Source organism: Cygnus atratus, chromosome 1 (assembly GCF_013377495.2).
Source record: "Cygnus atratus isolate AKBS03 ecotype Queensland, Australia chromosome 1, CAtr_DNAZoo_HiC_assembly, whole genome shotgun sequence".
Classification (NCBI taxonomy): Eukaryota; Metazoa; Chordata; class Aves; order Anseriformes; family Anatidae; genus Cygnus; species Cygnus atratus.
The window spans coordinates 144,744,276-144,762,467 of NC_066362.1; the positions used below are offsets into that span (position 1 = coordinate 144,744,276).

The 18,192-nt window shown below is 42.8% G+C and overlaps 1 protein-coding gene across 1 annotated transcript in view; it reads left to right on the plus strand.

Moving 5' to 3' along the window:
* GAS6 (growth arrest specific 6) overlaps window positions 1–18,192 on the plus strand; it is a 40,611-nt gene that overhangs the window by 10,944 nt on the left and 11,475 nt on the right. Inside the window, exons 3-10 of the mRNA XM_035565574.1 lie at window positions 3,616–3,640; window positions 4,425–4,487; window positions 9,450–9,572; window positions 11,075–11,194; window positions 13,171–13,296; window positions 14,358–14,479; window positions 15,144–15,262; window positions 15,659–15,848. Of these exons, the coding sequence (XP_035421467.1) occupies window positions 3,616–3,640; window positions 4,425–4,487; window positions 9,450–9,572; window positions 11,075–11,194; window positions 13,171–13,296; window positions 14,358–14,479; window positions 15,144–15,262; window positions 15,659–15,848 (888 nt within the window). The remainder of the gene's footprint in view (window positions 1–3,615; window positions 3,641–4,424; window positions 4,488–9,449; window positions 9,573–11,074; window positions 11,195–13,170; window positions 13,297–14,357; window positions 14,480–15,143; window positions 15,263–15,658; window positions 15,849–18,192) is intronic.

An 18,192-nucleotide genomic window follows, 5' to 3' on the forward strand; every position in this document is an offset into this window, starting at 1 on the left:
TTTGGTGGCGGTGGCTTGCCTTGCTTTGTTCTCTTTGCAGACATTATAGACTTACGCTCTCTTTTCATTTTAGATACCCACACTAAGTGTTGTAGCGACTGCGTTATAAGGCTAGCTGTGGGTGTGGGTGGGAGAGGAACTTCTTAGCCCCCTGAAAAACTGTTTGGTGTCACTCTACCGTGAAACAAAATAGTGCACGCCTAGGTCTTGCACTACTGTTGAATGCTGGAACCCACCATCGTGTTTAATACATCAAAAGGTGTGTCTTTACTTCTGTAGCATGCACTTGTGTTTGTGTGGCAAGGGTGGGGACTGTAGTGCTTAAATCTGTTAAATCTCACAGCTCTGCCTCCTGGACAGGAAAGAAAAGGTCTCTTGAAGTGAGCTGCAATCAGCAGGCACGAACCTGTCTGGAGGGACAGGCCCCGTGCCATATTTTCTACTTGGCTGTGAGGCTGGAGCCTTGCAGATGTGAGGCAATTCCTGGTCTCTGCTGTTTCTCCCTCTCGACCTGAGGCCTCAGCCGAGCTGTGCTGCTGGTGGCAGACAGCTCGTCACCTGGAACCCTCGCTGCATGTGGGCCTGCACGCTGCAGGTCTTCAGGGGCCAGGCCCTTGAAAACTGAAGCATCTGAGATCCCAGTCCTGTGGCAGTGAGGGTGCGTAGGGCCACCAGAAGCAGGGGTGGAAGTCCATGGAGGAGTTCTTGCTTGGGACAGGCACAGAGGGAGGCTGGAGCTGTCGAAAATGCCTCTCTCGAGGGCTGCCCTCTTACAGAGGTTGGCGCTCCTGTGAGGCACTGACCGGGAGCACCTTTTTGTCTTCCTCTTGTCTGCACTGAGGTGTTACTGCTGGATGGTGTGCTTGGAGAGCTTGGTGAGATCAGCACAGGAGGGAAAGGCAAATGTTTTTCCCTGTCTCACAATTTCTCCTGCATTTTGTTCCTGTGAATCCTGAGTGCCTTTCTGGATGTCGAGATGCTTGGTGAGCCTGAAATGTAAGGTGACTAGCTGAGAAATTGGCCAAATAGCTACAAGGAATCTTCTTGTTAGCAGGCTTCTTGTTAGCAAGCCTCAGAGCATTTTTCCTGGCATTTTTCTTGGATCCTGAAAATAGAAACGAAGACTTCTGGTGGAGGAAAGATGACTTTTACTAGGGACCTGATCTATGGAAGGCTGAGGGATTTCATCTTCCCCAACATCTGTGGGCCATTAAGACTTAATACAGCGCAGAAGTCTGAAAAGGCATTGTAGAGTTGAGTGCTCACACTGGAAATAATGCAAGTCTGGCTGTCTTTCTGTGCAAGTTAGGCACAAGCTGAATTTTTAACCGGGCAATCTTCTGATCAGTGCTGTTTGCTTGTTCGCTTGTTTTAAAGAGGCTTCTACGTAGAATTTAAGCAAGTTCCTTTTCCCAAGGTGGAAGATTATTCATCCTTCATTTTTGATTAATCTTTTTGGCTGAATGGAAATACGTTGTCATATTTCCAGAAGCCTGTTGTAATGAAAATTGATTAGGGAGAAAAGTGAAAAGTTAATCACACAGGAACGAGGAATGTTAGAACCTGTGATCACTTTGCTTTGTTTCAGAGTAGTATTATTTATATAGTATTAGGTCCTGTAGATCTGGAGAAGTGTTACTGATCAGAAAGTAGCTTTGTGTAATTATAAGGGAATGAGGAAGATAGGGAAAGAGAGGCTAAGTTTCTGTTAATAGCCTCCCATTGAAGTTGCTTACCTCTGCTACCTGCCTAATGAAATGCAGCTCGTGGTGGCACGGCGTCTTGGGGTTTCACTCTGCTGCTGTTTGAGCAGATGGGGAGCAACGGCAGAGGCTCTGGGTATTCTGTTTGCTAACACGGCAAACTGGCATCAATCAATGTCCTCTGAGTTTGCCTTTGGAAGGTTATTTGTGTGATGAAAATAGGTAGCTACCTTGGTCTTTCCGATAAGAATACAGTCTATACAACTTTTCCAGCACTCAGCTCATTCATCACAGATAAAAGAGAAAATTGAGTTTTTTGCCTTCGACATCACTGACTTCGAGGAGGTAGGCTGGCAGCCATGCATACGAAGGCTCCTACTTCTAAATACATCTGCACATTTTTGTGATGTGTATTGGATAAAGGACAAAAAATGAAAAAATATTAGGAATGTAGTGAGTTCTGAGCTCCTCACTCAGTTTGTTAACCCAAACGGATATTACAAAGCTCAGCCTCAAAGGATGCTAAGCCTATTACCCTCTTGTTGGAATTGAAAATTAAGTTAAGCGTGGGCTACTGCTTCTTTATAGAGGTTTTCATGATTTAAGCTGAATATTTGCATGGTGCATTTCAGTAACTGGAGCGTATTTGCCAGAAGTGATTGATTTTTCTGGAGGATGACAGTAAGGCAAAACTTTTAGTTTATATGACCTTGTCAACCGATTGATTTCATTAGACTGTCCAGGTCAAATAGAATTGCAGTGTGTGTCTGTCGCTGTGGCGTGTACGTGTCTGTATATGCGCATGAGCTTATCCAAACATCTGTAGTAAGAGGAGAAAATAAAATAGTTTCTAATCTTGCACTTGTATGGCCAAAATTAATTTTGTAGAATACAGGATATTTACTGTCCCAGTCTCACTGCAGATATGGTGTTTTGTGGAAATTGCTTATCTTGTGTGAAAGAGAATGACAATATGTATGCAGTTTAATAATTAGCTGAGAAATGGCTTAATTTAACCAAAAAAGTTAAGCACTGATGCAGCCCATGAATTTTCCCTCATTGCGTGCCTCAATTACAACTTGAACAGCCCTTGAACTAGTGCCTTATACATCATGAAATCCAATCTGAAGTGACGTCGGAAAGTAACCTTTTTCAAGGTGATGAGTTTTCACATTTTCTAAGAACGTGGTTTAATGATCAGCTCGTGCCAACTTCCCACCCTTCCACGCAGCACAGCTGCATTTTCCTGTTCTTGCCCTGTGCTGGTGCAAGCAATCCCATAGCTGGCAAGGTCTCAACGGGATGAATACTTTCATGGTACTTTGATCTCTGCCTTCCCCCTGCTTGCAACTGCTCCGCACTCCCTTCTCTGGGCGGCCAGCTTCCATGAAGAGATGTAGTGGGGAGCATGGCAGTGGGTGCTGTTAGTAGGGTGCTCGCTGTTGTAAAAGCAAGGCATACCCTTTTATTTTAGTGGTTATGGTGTCACGGTGCTGCCTGTGCTCTGCAGCAGCAGAGGGACCCCAAGGAGGCAGGGGGTGACTAAACCATTCTGTACCTTCCCTCTGGTTTCTGTGCCTAGATCCCTCTTCCTCCCTGTACCTCACGGTGAGCACCTTTGCCTCTGGGACAGTGGGTAAGTGGCTGCGTGCTAGCGACAGGTCAGCCGTCTGGCCATGCACTGAGGCTGGAGCTAATAATGCTTCTCGCCTTTCCCATGGGACAAACCGTGTCTGTAACACTGTGTTTCTTCTGGCTCTGAATAAAAGAAATGAGGATGTTTGTGTTTGGATCTTGTTAAACAACTGCCACGCAAGACCACCAAACTAACAGCAGCTGTTAAATATTAGTAGGATGACAATAGAAACAAATATTATTCAATAAATCTTTGCTTTTTTTTTCCCTCCTACAGGAATATTTTTACCCGAAATACTTGGGTGAGTTGCAGCTTTTACTTTTACTTTGTGGCAGCGTTGGTATGTGGTGCCTAACACTGGAGTGTGTCGCAGCTGAAGCTTCTGCTGAGGAAAGTGGTGGATGTGGGACTGCAATAAGCATGCACTTCTAACTTTTAAGACAGACTCCACATTCCTGATGTCATTTTGAGGGCTGTTTTTCACTTACGTATAGATTTGCATACAGAGATTCTGCATGTTAAAATGTTGATCTTGCATTTATTGTCTGTAGCTTGCAGCATTAGTAAATAATTTAGTCTTTTATCTTCCCCCCTTCTTAGTTAGCTTAGCTATTAACTAATCTCCTTATTTTAAAAAGTGCCTTTACTGATAGATCCCCTGGCTTTTTCTACTGGCTACATCATAGTCATGCCACCATACTGTTTTCTATCTGTGTTTAATACATAGCTCTTCAAATCAGTAATGCCAACAATTTTACAAAGCTCCATGTGCTTTTTAGATTCAAAAGAGATTTAATAGGTCAAATCTGAGTAGCTACTAATATGCTTTTAGAATCATCATAGCTCTGGCAAAATGATTATTCCCTTCAAATAGCTTATAATTCTACTGTACATCAGAGCTAAAATATTTTTATGAACTTAAGAAGTTTAAGGCATTTCGGAGATTATAACATTGCATAGATTTTGCATTCACCTTCCAAAACCTTGCTTAATGAAACATCAGCAGGCTAGCTATCATTTTGCATGCTTTGAACAGCTGCTACATGGTCATTATAATAACGACTATTTCATTTTCTGTTCTTCAGCTTGTATTCAAAAATATGGGTCACCGTATACAAGAAGTCCAGATTTCCTTACGTGCGTTCACAGTAAGCACTTTTGTTTCATATATTGTAGTTAAATGTTCTCTCATTATACCTGAAGTAGTGGAACCAGCTCGGTTACCTACATTTTGGATAGTATTTTAGTAATGTTCTTCCTATTCTCTATGCCTGACACTCCATACTGATTGTTCTTTGTGAGCAACAAAACAAGGCTTTTCTGCTTGTAGAAGCTATTGCCTTCACTCACTCATCATTCAGTTGTTTGGTGTTTTGTGATGCAAGACATTTCTTTCTCACCAGTTTCTCAAGGTCTGAATAAACTGAGAAGCAAGAGTGACAAGGAATAGAATTTACCATAAGGTTGTACTGTGTGCTTGGCCTTTCATCTTCTTTTTTCTTGAATGCTAACTTTGGCTCACCCCTGTTAAGTAATCTTAAATAAAGCTTACAGTCAAGCCCAAGTTTGTCAGGCTTTTGACAACTTTAAGTAAGGAGGTCATTTTCACTCATTGTGTGGTTGTGGTTTAAGTATTACAACATTTAAAAATCCAGATCAATCCAGAAGTCAATCTGATATCTGTGTAGAAGGGAGAGAGGTATTTGTTCATCACTGACACCAGAGATTGGATTTTCAGTAACTCTGCTAAGACCTTTCCAGTTCCTTCTTAGAGCTTAGCAGTGCTAAAGATACAAACCACATAAATATTCTGTTGTTAGAGATTCTAAATACGCTCTGGAAGCAGATCAGCTAAGATGGGGAGAAAACCATGTGCGTGCGTATTTATTTTCATGTTTACCCCTGTGGTGCAGTCTTTTACTACGATCAAGTTTCATCAGTCTCATGTTCATACCAGCTCTACCAAACTCTACCAAAGCAGGATCAGGATTTAGTCAAGATGTTTAGACAGATGTTAGAGTCCTCTGAACTGGGAACTCTTGGACCTGAAGTACCATCGTGGTGTGCAAGCTAGCTCAAAGTGGGACGTGAGGCTGGATGCTTCCTTTTGCTTCTGCGTGTGGCACGGCATAAAGGTGGGAGCTGCTGCTGAAAATGGTGGTATCAACTGGGAACACTCTGAACAGCTGATTAGTGTTTCAGAAACAAAAGTCTAAAGGGCAATGATGTTTTCTGTGCATTGAAAAAAATGAAAGCTGAATAATTGTTTTTAGGGATGCAGTCCATTGGAAATGCAGCGGTTTAGCAATAAAATTATAATATTTTCCCCCATTAAAATACTAAAATATTTTTAAGTGGCTGAGTTTTGGCTAGCCATTGTTAATTCACAGGAGAAGGAGCCTGAAATGCGCTTGGAAGAATTACAGACTTTGTGCTTAGCTGATTCCAGCATGTCTCTTATTTTTCACAGATGCTGCCAAAAAGGCTATGTAGCTCTTTGGGCTTGTGCCTGTGAGACACATTTAAGTGTTGTGTTTCTTAACATTCATCTTCTATTCTCAAAACAAGGTAGTAGAAGGCTCTTTTAATCTGGCATTACAAAGACATTGCACAACCCAAGGGCTGGAGGGTGATAGTAGACTAGTTTATGCTGGAAATAAGGTACAAATTTTAACAGTGGTAGTCATTAGGCAGCTTAGTGGGGCATTTGAGGATTCTCTGTCTCACAAGATCTTTAGGTCGGGGCTACAGGTAGGGTTCAGCTGCAGATTCGGACAGGTAGATGCAGGTGTTCCCAGCATAGGTGCCTACATGAGATGTAGGTCCTGTTGTAGTCAGTAGAGAGTTCATCTGTAGTCGGCAGCTCTAGGGTGATGTCACTGACAAAGCTGTGGCTGCTCTAGGGAGAGCTGAATCACTTTATGGACTGTTTATGGTACCAACTAGATCTCCACTGACTGCATTCACAGTTTAGATACTTGCTACACACCTAGATACTTGCTTAACACATAGATACCTATATTTTGGTCTGCAGAACTGGATCTTTTTCTAAAAGAGGTGTTGTGGGTCAGCTAGGAATTAGGGATTTGGTTCTGCAAGAGTTTGGAAAATGCTACAGTATTTTTTGGAAATGAGTTTACATCTGACCTTAAAAATACAGTAAGATTTTTGTTATGTTGTGAGTGTCTGCTTTTTAATAGTGAGTGTCATAGTTTTCACGACCTAGCATTTTCCAAATGAAGTTCTAATTTGCACCATTTATGAATACCAAAATACAAGTTCAGAATACAGAATAATGAACTGGAAGCAGCAGTCCGTGTACTTAGGTGAAGTCTTGTTTCCATATGGACTTAAAGAAATGGAACTTATGTTTCTATTCTCTGTCTTAATTTATGAGCTATACACCCCCAGTGGTGTGTCAGCTGGACAGTGGTGTACCTGGGGCTATTCTGGCAGGTGCTGTTGCAGGCAGCCCACGTGGCTGTGGCGTCTTTTGTGTGGCCTGAAGTCTGCCTTGTCTGTGGCTTTGCCCCAGCTCTGCACAGCTAGAGTGGTGAGGAAGAAAGGTAATTAGGCTTTGGTTGCGGTGAGTGGATGATTATTTCTGTGAGGATCTTAGACTTGTGTATGCATGTTTTTCCTGAAGAGTTTTCTCAGGCACTAGGGTCTAGATGAAATACTGAGAATATGTGTTCCTTTGGCAGGATTGTGGTGATATTCCATCCCAGATCAGCCCTCTGGTTCTCTCCTCCTTGTCCACCATAAAGCATTTTGCTGAGTCTCAGGATGAATTCTTACCTGTTCAATGGCATTCAATGGTTCAACCCCTTAGCTAGGGGCTGAAGCTGCGCTAGTTACAGAGGAGGAAAGCCTGAAGTGATGGAATGTCTGGAGCCATGCTATATTTTGGATGAAATCACATCCAGAAATGTATATTCTTTCAGTTGTGGATATTTGTGATTTTTTTATATGACCTTTTCTAGAGCTTCTTTCTTCTCTTCCTCTATTTTGTCTTGCTTGATTCAGCCTACTCTATTAACCATTGCCAATCAATACCCTACAGAGAAAGGAATGGCAAAAACTTTTATATTGTACATTGTGATAAATGGAAAGCAAGAAATTAGTGTTCCATGGTCACCTGGATAACCTGCAGCACTGATGTGCTGCTAACTTTTGCTTTCAGATAATTCAGTGAGAGTGCAAGGTTTAGAAACAGTGTATGTTCATGTAGTGTAGAGAAGGCCGTCCTTTGGGGTTGTATTAATGAGATGTGCAGTGCAGCCCATGGTAAGAGTCTGTCTATTTTTTCCTGACATTTATAACATAAATGTTATCCAAGCCTAGAGTATATTCTCTTGTCTTATTTTTCTGTCCAACATAGCACCAGTCTTAACAGCTGCCCAAAACACAACCCAGAAGTCCAAAAGGCCCTGGGCGCAAACTGGCCCCCAGGAGGCTCCCTCTGAGCCCCAGGCAGCCCTTCTGTGCTGTGCGGGTGAGGAGCCCCGGCACAGGCTGCCCAGAGAGGCTGTGGGGTCTCCTCCTTGGAGGCCTTCCAAAGCCGCCTGGAGATGGGCCTGGGCAGCCTGCGCTGGGTGGCCCTGCTGGGGCAGGCCTTGGGCCTGGTGGCCTCCAGAAGGCCCTGACAGCCTCAATCAATCTCTGTGACTGAAATCTGAGGCAGACAGTGCAATGATTTGTCATTTAAGCTGATATATTTTGGCTGATCAGTGGACATAGTTCTTGGCCCTGTGCAGAGGGCTGCTGTTAATTAGGTGCTCTAAATTTACCTGTCGGCTCCGCTTTTTGTGAAGTCTTCCTTTGGTCTGGGCTGAGCGGGGTTTCTGCTGAGTTGTAAGGATGTGTTGCCAAGACTGTACGATTGTAGAAGGCTTTGCTAATGACAGTAATTCTTCTTCTAAAGGCTGCTGCTGCTGCAGCTGTGACAACTCCAATGTCTCATGCACCAAAAGGACTGGTAGAAGCATTGCTTTATAGCTATGCCAGCCCCACTCCGGCAGAGTTGGTCAGGCACGAGAAACATCCACATCTTTTCATCAGAAGAAAAGCCTGGACATCCCATGTTCATGTCTTAGGACTTTCTTATCCAATGCATCTCATGTGCTAGTGTGCACAGAGAGCAAGTGACTTGGAACTGCTGCAGTGTGGGAGGTCAGCCCCAGCGTGAATATGCATTCATTCAGGTTTGCTGAGGCTCTCGTTAGGTTCAAATGTTCTCTGTAGAAGCTGGCATTCATGACAGACTGGACTGTGACTGAAGTTGGCCTGAGTATAGAAGGTCTGCAGAAGTGCCTCATCTCTCCTGAACCCCATTTCTTGGAGGGTGTATGTAAAAGACCCTCTGACTAGGTGAGCTTTGCAATCTGCAGAAGGAGCTTCTGCGCTGCTCCTTCTGGTTAAGGTTGTGGAAACAGTTAATATGCTTATAGTTTTTGAACATCACTGATCTAGACCACCCATATAACAGATACTACACGAGAGCTGCCAACTCATTTTTTTATGGGGACAAGGGAATCCTCTGTTCCTTCCTTCACTTAGCTATTGAATTAGTGTTTAGCAATTCTTATACTGTTAAGACATTGATGTTTCTTTTTTGTTCTCATTCAGTGTAATAGAAAAGCCTGAACTGGATAGCTCAGATACAAACCTTTCCTAACAACAAATCTACCAGCGTTGGTGAGATCCTCAGTTAAATTACCAAAAGTAAACAAAAAGAGAACCCATCCTTCTTTGAGTGCTTAGCTGCTGCCTGCTTTCTATTTTCACCAGAAGTAGGAAGAGTAGAATTAACTTGATTTTAAAAGAGCTACTTCGAATTTTTCTTTCAGGATGTGCCCTTCAAGTATGGGGGTAGAAGCTCACTACCTTTTGCAATGAAATGAATTCCACTGCATGCTCCTGGCATAGCTCATTTGGCATGTTAGCAATAAGCATTAGCTTCCAGGTTTCCCAGGTGTATTTCTGATAGTGATTTCCCATTAGTGTTTAAGGGTCTTGGTTTTTAATAAGGTTGAAACACCTTTTCATTATTGACCTCTATGCACTGTTGTTTGTTTTGTTTGTTTGTTTTTATTCCTTCTGTAAATCAGATTTGCCAAACCAGTGTTCTCCTGATCCTTGTTACAAAGAGGGAACTGTCAAATGTGAAGATCTCAAGGGGGACTTCTATTGTGAATGCAAACGTGGCTGGCAGGGAGAAATATGTGACAAAGGTAATATACATTTTGTTATCTTTCAGATCTATAACAGCAATGTGTTGGTTTTTGCTGTATTTTCAAATGATCACTGATACTGTGCTGCCCAACTCAAAAGTCATGGTATTGAACTTGCATTATACACAGCTCATATTTTTGTGCTTTTGGGAATCATATAACCATGCCTGAATACATTTTCCAGATTACTTTAATGGATTTCAGCATGGTCTTGACAAAGAAATCAGAGAGGTTATGCCCCATCTTTCTTCCCCACCCCTCTGAAGGGGTCACCAGAAATTAAGCTGTAGTGGCACCTCAACTGATGCCATTAACCCCAATGTAACAGATGACAAATTGCAGAGCCTGAGGAGCTGGCCTGTGTTCCCATTCCTCTCCAACGGGAACAGAGACTTTCAGCACACAGTTGGAGTCTTCTGCTGCTGATGCACAAACTGGTGAAATTAGTCTGTTAAAGACTCCTCAGTAGTGGGATCTTATTCCAAGTCCACTTGCATCCCACTGTGTATTCCCATCAACTCCAAAGAGAATATTCAGGCAGAATATTTGTGCAGGACATTCCTTCCCTCCTCTTGTTATCTTCTTTCTGTTTTTTTCTGCCTGCAAGTCTTGTCAGGGCCACTGCTTTTGTGCCTGCCAAAATTAAGTAGTTGCCAGGAATCACATTCAGACAGTCCAGACTTGTGGCCACCAGGAGAGCAGGAGATCCACACACTGTATTTCTGATGTGAATATTGTGGAGAAGTTACAGGATCACTCACAAGCAGCTTATTTAAGCAGCTGAGGCAGTCTGTACACTGGTAAGTTTGTATACTGATCCATCAGTATGCAAACAGGCTTGAGAGCTCAGCAGTCAGTCAGTCTGAAGCGTACCCCCTCTTTTTCTTGCAAAGTGCCATGAAATTTTCTGTCCTACCAATCAGATGACTCTGGAGTTCCATGTACAAACAGGACATCAGAAGCAGGTAGGGCACATAGAGATCCATGCTCTCAATTTAACAGGCTTTTGCTTCAGTGGAGCACAGTGTAGCTCACAGCACTCAACAGCTGTGAACTTGGAATTTTGTGTGTTCTTTCATTCTCAGTAGTAGTGACGATATCTTTCGTGTATTTAAGGCTTTCACCCCAAAGTTACATGCCATTGTATCATCTTAAAAGTTAGTTGCAATATAAAATATGCTAGTTATAAGTAGTTTGCTTCTGTAAACAAACTCTTCTTCTTCACCTCCACAGTGGCTAAAGATACTCTGTGCATTCTCCAAACTGAGAGGGAGGTACTCAGTTACAGTTTGTTCTCTGCCTTTTCTATTATCAAATGAAAAACTTGAGCTGATGCACTTGAAATGTTTGAATGAAATCTCTGTACATTTTGTAATCGTCAGGTTGCAGATGTGATAGTGTTTCTTGTTTGCTCTTTCTCCTTCCCAGCTCCTACCCCACTCTCACTCCCCAGGTCAGATGCAGGGGTGAGAAGCTGACTGCAATACTTTCTTTTGCTGCAGATATTGATGAATGCAAAGTGCAGCACGGTGGCTGTAACCAGATCTGTCTCAACAAGCTCGGCAGCTACCGTTGCTCATGCTACAGTGGTTATGTCCTTAAAGACAGCAAAACATGTGAAGGTAAGCTTTCCTGGCCCTCTCAGTGTGCTTCAGCTGGTGCTTGGCGACTTGGGACTGTACGTTGGCGAGCTGGGCTGTGCTGAGCAGCCCTCTCCTACTTCCCAGCCCCAGCTGGGAAGCTGCTGGGGCTGGGATAGTACTGGGTGCTCACGCCAGTACCAAGTGCCTGGGTTCCTCAGTGGTCCCACCACGCTGCTTTCCAGTGTCTCAACACAGCCCTGATTCACCAGGGTTTGTGGCTGGTGTTGTGCTAAACTGGTGTAGCTGATTGGTCCTTGTATCCCAACACTGAGAGGAGGAAGGGCTGCCCGGATGCATCATTATGCATCTTTCCAGTCTCGTGGTGTTGTAGTATATGAGATATTTGTTTTTATTTTATGCACTTCTTGTTTTATTTTTCTGTATCTGAATATGTGCAGCTGCAGGTAATGAATTGGGGTAGATAAAGACAGATAAATTCCCTGCCACTAAATATTAATAGCTGCAGAAAGGCCCTAATGAAGGCAGGCAACTATTTTACATAGCATCTGGGAATGGAGAATGAGGATCTGAAATAACTGCCTGAAATGGTGGAATGAATTTACATATCCAGAGCTTAAGCAACTGACATTTAAAAGTGTTGAGAAACTGCGTGCTGAGACATAGACTCATTAATGATCACTTTTTTTTATCTCGTGACAAACATGCAAGTCTGTGTATATAACTCTTACGGATACGATAACACAGTTCTGAGCGATTTGTATACCTGACCTGAACAACCTGTTAATGCTATCAGAAAAAAAAAGAGCAGGATTTTACTTCTGTGCCACTTCCACTGTTTAAAGTGATGATTGTACAGATTACATGGTATCCACTTCTAATGCGCACAGCCGCTCAGATGAGCCAACATCACCTTTGAATTGCCCCCTCGTGCCAGCTGGCATGAACAGGTGGACAGCAAGTGGGCTTGCAATTATAGTTGCTATTGCGTGTATGTGTGTTAGTATAGTACTGTTTATAAGAACACTGTGAACATAGCATACATGATTTGTATCCGATGTGTGGCCATCAGGTTGCTGATGTTAATATCAGATATGACTAATGCTAGCTAGTGTCAGTGCACTTTACTGCTTTTGTACATTTTGACAGTTTCTTCCTGCTTTTTCCTATCATTAGGTGTGCACACTAAAACATTATGTTTGCCAGTTGATTTGTAGACTAGGTTACACAGCATATGAGATAGATTACTTCTCTCACACATGGGAAAATCACCAAGTGTAACTGTGGTCTGAACATGTAATAGAAAGCAAAAGTAAATATGAAACTCTCAATATACTGCGAATGTTTTGATAACACTAGGATTTTGCTGGGTATTAGTTAACATGTTAGGAAAATATTTGTTTTATGGGCCTCCAGTTCCAGTCCATTGCCTGCCTTTGTAGTGAAACCCCACAACACCTCTTAAACAAGACTTGTTCTCTGTGACAATCTGGACTGCCTCAATTCCCCTTTACCACTACAGATCAGCAGATTTGGATGTCAGTTTTGTGAATGTGTGAAAAAACAGAGTTGTTTGCTTGTTTGCAGAAATCTTGGCTTTTCCACAGGCTGAGTGCTGCTTCTGTGTTTTATTAAAAAACATACTGCTTTTCCTAATTTCCTGATGGCTGCTTTTTATCCCACAGTTTCAGCCCCCTGAACTGACTGGGTTTTCATGGGCTTGCTTTGTTTTGTTTTATGGTTTTCCTCTAGGCTTGCTTTGCATTGTTTTTTCCAATAGTGGTTGATGGCTTAGAGAAAGAAAGAACAGCTGGTTTTGAAAGCCTGAAGTCATCCCTTATAGCTAGCTGCGCGATAAAGGTAGATTCTTAAAGACACTCTTTTTTCATTTACCAAAATCGTAGAGGGATCACTTGACTCTGAGCCCACTCCCGGGTGCAAACATTGAAGTGATTATACTCATCTGAAGTAGTGTTGTTTAATTGCTTGTTTTGCAGACATAGATGAGTGTGCAGCATCAGCAGACATCTGTGGAGAAGCTCGCTGTAAAAATCTGATAAGCTCATATGAGTGTCTTTGTGATGCAGGCTACAAGTACAGTGAGTTGAGAAAGACTTGTGATGGTAAGCTCATGAAATAACAGCATATTAACGTTTCTTACATGGTCTAAAGCTATTAAAAAAATGACCAGAAATTTAACTTTAGGCTTCAGTAAAATCCATTTTCTTAATCTTACTTATTGCCTTTCACTAGTTGTGAGCAACACACTGAGTTTGCAGTGATTTTTGATGACTTTAATCGACTATATGACTGAGATTTCTTGGATTTATGAGAAGTACAAGATTTGGTGGAAGCATCTGTATATATTGCTGTCTTTCTTTGTAGGACAAGAAGAGTTACAGCGCAGTAGCTGTTGTTCTGTCAAAACCTGTCTTGTGGTATTACTCAGAACTAGGAGTTTAATATGCGTTGGAACCATGTACAGCTCTGCTGGCTGCACTGCCTGCAAGCTTTCTCAACTGAGTACGTTTTGAAAGCATTCCAAAACTAGCATTATGCCTTGTCATTTGTCTAAGTTAATGCACTGACTAGAATCACACACTCACCAGCCCTACTGAGCCCTATGTGTTTATCTGTGCCTGGAAAGATCTCTGTGGGCCATCACAGTTTGTTTCCCTGCATTTGCTGGTGAAGCGGATAAAAACATGCTGAAGGATTAAGAAAATACCAAGTGACAAAATCAGTTTTCATTTGTCTGTTAAGGATCCATCTGGTGAGTAGCAGTGAAGCAAGCAGCCCCTGCTAACCTGAGCTACAGGAGCAGGAGACAGCACAGGAGTAGCAGAAGGGGCCTTCAGAGAGGAAATCTTGTCTGGAAGGTAAAGCCCAGGGCTCTGAACCAGCAGATAAGGAGTTGAGTTCTGCATCCAGCCCTCCTACTCACTTGCTGAGTGTGTTTGGGCAGCAGGAATCTGTGTGTGAAAATAGGTTTGCGCAGATGCTAGTGCTAACTCTTCTCTCCTGTAAAGGTGTGGTATAGGGTAGGTACTGGCTATGGAACACTTGAGCACACTCAAGTGGAGAGTGCTACAAAACAGCACTAATAACTCTTTTTTTCCACAGACAATTAATGTTCAAACAAACCCAACGGCTGTTTTCTCCTTTCTTTGCTGGTTTTGTGTAGATATAAATGAATGCGAACAACAGCTCTGTGAACAGACCTGTGTCAACTCACCAGGGAGTTACACCTGTCACTGTGATGGCAGAGGGGGAGTAAAACTTGCCCAGGACATGAATACATGTGAGGTACGTTAGTCTTCCTTCGTTGCTGTAACTGCAGAACAGACCTTCAGTTTACGCTGCGTCTGAGAATAACCGATGAAGCTCTGGACCAAAGCCATTTGAGCTGAGACCAGCAGGAGGGAGTCAGAGGGCCAAGGCCATGTGTGCTGGGGACAGTAGCTCTCCCGGAAAGATAGAAGGGTCTTGTTGGCCCATTATGGGAGTACGTTTTTTCGTAGTCTCTCTTCTCATGCTCCTCCTGTCCCCATTCCAAAAAGAGCAAGTTAAGAAGCAGCGCTTGCACTTTACACTTCCATGGTCCAGGCTTTTGAGGTGGATGGGCTTCAGTGGCAAAGGCTGCTTCTGCATAAGCCAACCAAGAGCAAGTTCTTAGCATATCTCGTGTTGCAGGCACTAAGATGCAGTAGAAAAGCTTATGCTGTGTCTTGTGAGCGTGATCTCATTTTGCAGCAGGAAAGCATTCTGCCAAGGTGAATAGGAGGGAAGGAAAAAGGAAATGTTCTCAGGACCAAAGCAGCAGTATTTTGAGAGTATAACCATTAAAGTGCCCTAGCCTACTATATGTAGAGCAATTATATGTTTGAGAAAAGACAAGAAAGCGTATTGCTAGATTCTCATTCAGTTGTGTGAGGAGAATAAGCATTCAAAAAATGTGTTTTGGTTATAGAACATAATACCATGTGTGCCTTTTGCTGTTGCAAAAAGCGTTAAGTCCTTATACCTGGGGAGGATGTTCAGTGGGACTCCTGTCATCAGACTGCGCTTTAAAAGGAAACAACCAACAAGGTGAGGACAATTTTGAAGGACAGTCAAATGTGCTGGCCAGCTTTGATGCATGCAATGGAGTTAAGTCATTAAAATAACGAGTATTGCTGTGATCATGTTTAGTTGTTCGGGTTATGGAGTACTTTACGGGAAACATTATCCAAACCAGTAACTGGGAAAGGCAGTCTTGACCACAGAGCTCATAAGATAATTACTGAAGCACAATAATGTATTTTTTACTATTGATGCCATTTTAAGGTCCATCCTCACAGCTTAAGCTTTTGAAAGTGCATTAAAAGCTAGTGTGTTCTAACAGAGCTGTATAGCTTCTAGAGTTGATGCTATCTGTATGGAAAGTACTCTGTGGTTTTTGAACTCTGCATAACTTAATTTATTTCTTGACACCTGTGTGGTCAGACTTGTGGCTGAGTTCGACTTTAGAACCTTTGATCCTGAAGGTATCCTTTTCTTTGCTGGAGGCCATCAAGACAGCACATGGGTAGTCTTGGCTTTGCGCAAGGGACGGTTAGAGCTGCAGCTGAAATACAACGGAATAGGCCGCGTGACCGGCAGCGGACCACTTATCAACCATGGCATGTGGCAGACGGTGAGTATGGACCACTTCCGAGAGCTTACCTTTCCTTTCTTGTTCCTGCTGAACCCTGTTAAGCATAGTTAGACTTCGTCTGTCTTCATATTTTTGAGAAGATGCTTTTCCAACCTATTCATTCAATAGTCAGAGCATCTGCATGCACACCGGTACATTATCCGTGCTAAGGTGAGAACAGGAAGTTTTTCCTAAGAAGCTGGATTACACTTTATGTCCAGCAAAACTAAGCAACATCACTGGATTGCATGATGCTACCATAAACAGACACAGCGCCTCCAAGATGCAGCAGCGCTGAGCTGACTTTACGTTAGTATGAGAAGATGTCCTCAGGGCAGCGTTAGCAGGCAGCAAGCAGAAGATCTCTTAAGGAAGTCTCCAAGGGTGGTTTGTTTTGTGTATGGTGTGCGTATTTGGTTTTATTTGTTTAGTAGCAGAGCTCAGCTCTGAACCTTTACAAATTTATTATGCTACAGTATATATTTTTATATTCTTCAGATTTGTTTATAAATAAAATACTCTATTTCCCTTGTAAAGATATTGGGGTCTGTTAGAAACTGTGTAGATCTCTGCTTGCTAACAAAATAATCCCAGCAGTCTCATGAGAAGACGCACTGCACCTTGGAGCTTGTAAGGGTTCATGTTCTTGGCTCTCTCTCAGAATGTCTCTGGTGTTTCTGGGGCGTTACCTTTTGTGACAGGATCATAAAAACTATCTTACAGTATGATCTACAACAGATCAGCATTATATATGCATATTCTCACTTGTGCCTTCCCCCCCCGCTTCTTCTTGTCTTATTTAATTAGAACTGTGGCCTTTAAGTTGATGTGTCTGTTGGGCAGTGGGTGGGAATTTCTCGGTTAACTTACACAGGAGACAAATACAGATGCTGGTAACTGTGAGTCATTTTCTGTTTAAATTTTTTTAGCATTAAAAATCAGAATTATACATTAAAGAAAAAAAGCACAGTGGGAAAAATTTTGTTTCTAATGTATAAATAAAGAAGTTCTTGAGTGCATACATTGTCAGCTACTGACATTTGGTAATATTTCCAGCAGATGAGGTGATGTTTAATTCAGTTCCTCTACTGTCACTGAAACAACTTTAGATTCCAAATGGAGAGCTGTAGAGATTCAGCAAAGCTGTAGATAAAATGTGTGACATGCTGTATCTTGGCAGGTAGGAATAGCCTTGAGGCAATTCTTACTAAATTAAAGATTTGTCCTGCTAATTTGAAATATGGTGACTGTAATTGCCTGCACAGGGAGGATGGTAATAGAAGATGAATCACAAAAAGCTGTTATTACCAAGCCAAACCATTTAACATAGGAGTGTAAACTTGTTAAGTGCTGGACCTCATTATGAAGTAATTACAAACTTTCCCATACTGGTTGTGGGAGAGATATCAGAAACGTATTTTCTTTCTTCAAGTAATAATACAAAAATGCTCAAACGCTTGGGAGTTACAGGGTAAACAGTGCAAAGGCTGTGTTTGCTTCCTGCAGGGAGAGAAGGCAGTATGATAAAAGCAATTATCATTTTTAGGCGGTGAGTACAATTGCTGGTCTCCTGCCAGCCATCAGTTCCAGGGCTCTTATCCCCACGTACCGTCATACCTAAGAAGTTGCCTGGCTGAGTTGCTGCAGCAACGCACTCGGTGTGTGTTTTGGTAGAGATTGTGTATGTCCCCTGGAAACTCTACCCCAGGGTTTCTCCCATGAAGGAGAAAGCTCCGAGGGAGCTGGGGTTGTTCAGCCTGGAGAAGAGAAGGCTCCAGGGAGACCTTACAGCGGCCTTCCAGTACCTGAAGGGAGCTACAGGAAAGCTGAAGAGGGACTCTTGGTCAGGGAGTGGAGTGATAGGACAAGGGGGAATGGCTTTAAACTAAAAAATGGTTGGTGGAGTGCTTGCTTGGAGCAGGTCTGCTCTGATGGACATCCCCCAAAGCTAAACTTGTGATGTTGTGCCTGATACTGGTTGAAGGCAGAAGGAACTAAAGGAGCCTTTAGTCTCCTTGCTCCATGGTTGACTCCCCTCAGAGGCTTGGGATGCTGCTTGCATTGCTGGGGTGCTGCTGGGTGCTCCTTTCTCTGCTCTGGTGTCTTATCCCTTGCCTCCACCTTGCAGGTAGTTTGTCCTCTTCTGCTTAACATCCAGTGTCAGCCCTGTCTCTAAATACCATTTAATCAATAAGTCTGACCCATACAACTTTGAACCTCAAGTGTGGACTTCTGTGTACTTTTCAACCTCGCCTTCTGTGAAACATAACCCAAACCTTCAGAGGTCACAGTCCAGACTCAAGTGCAACTTGCGAGCTTTACTCTGGGTGTCCGTGTACACAGG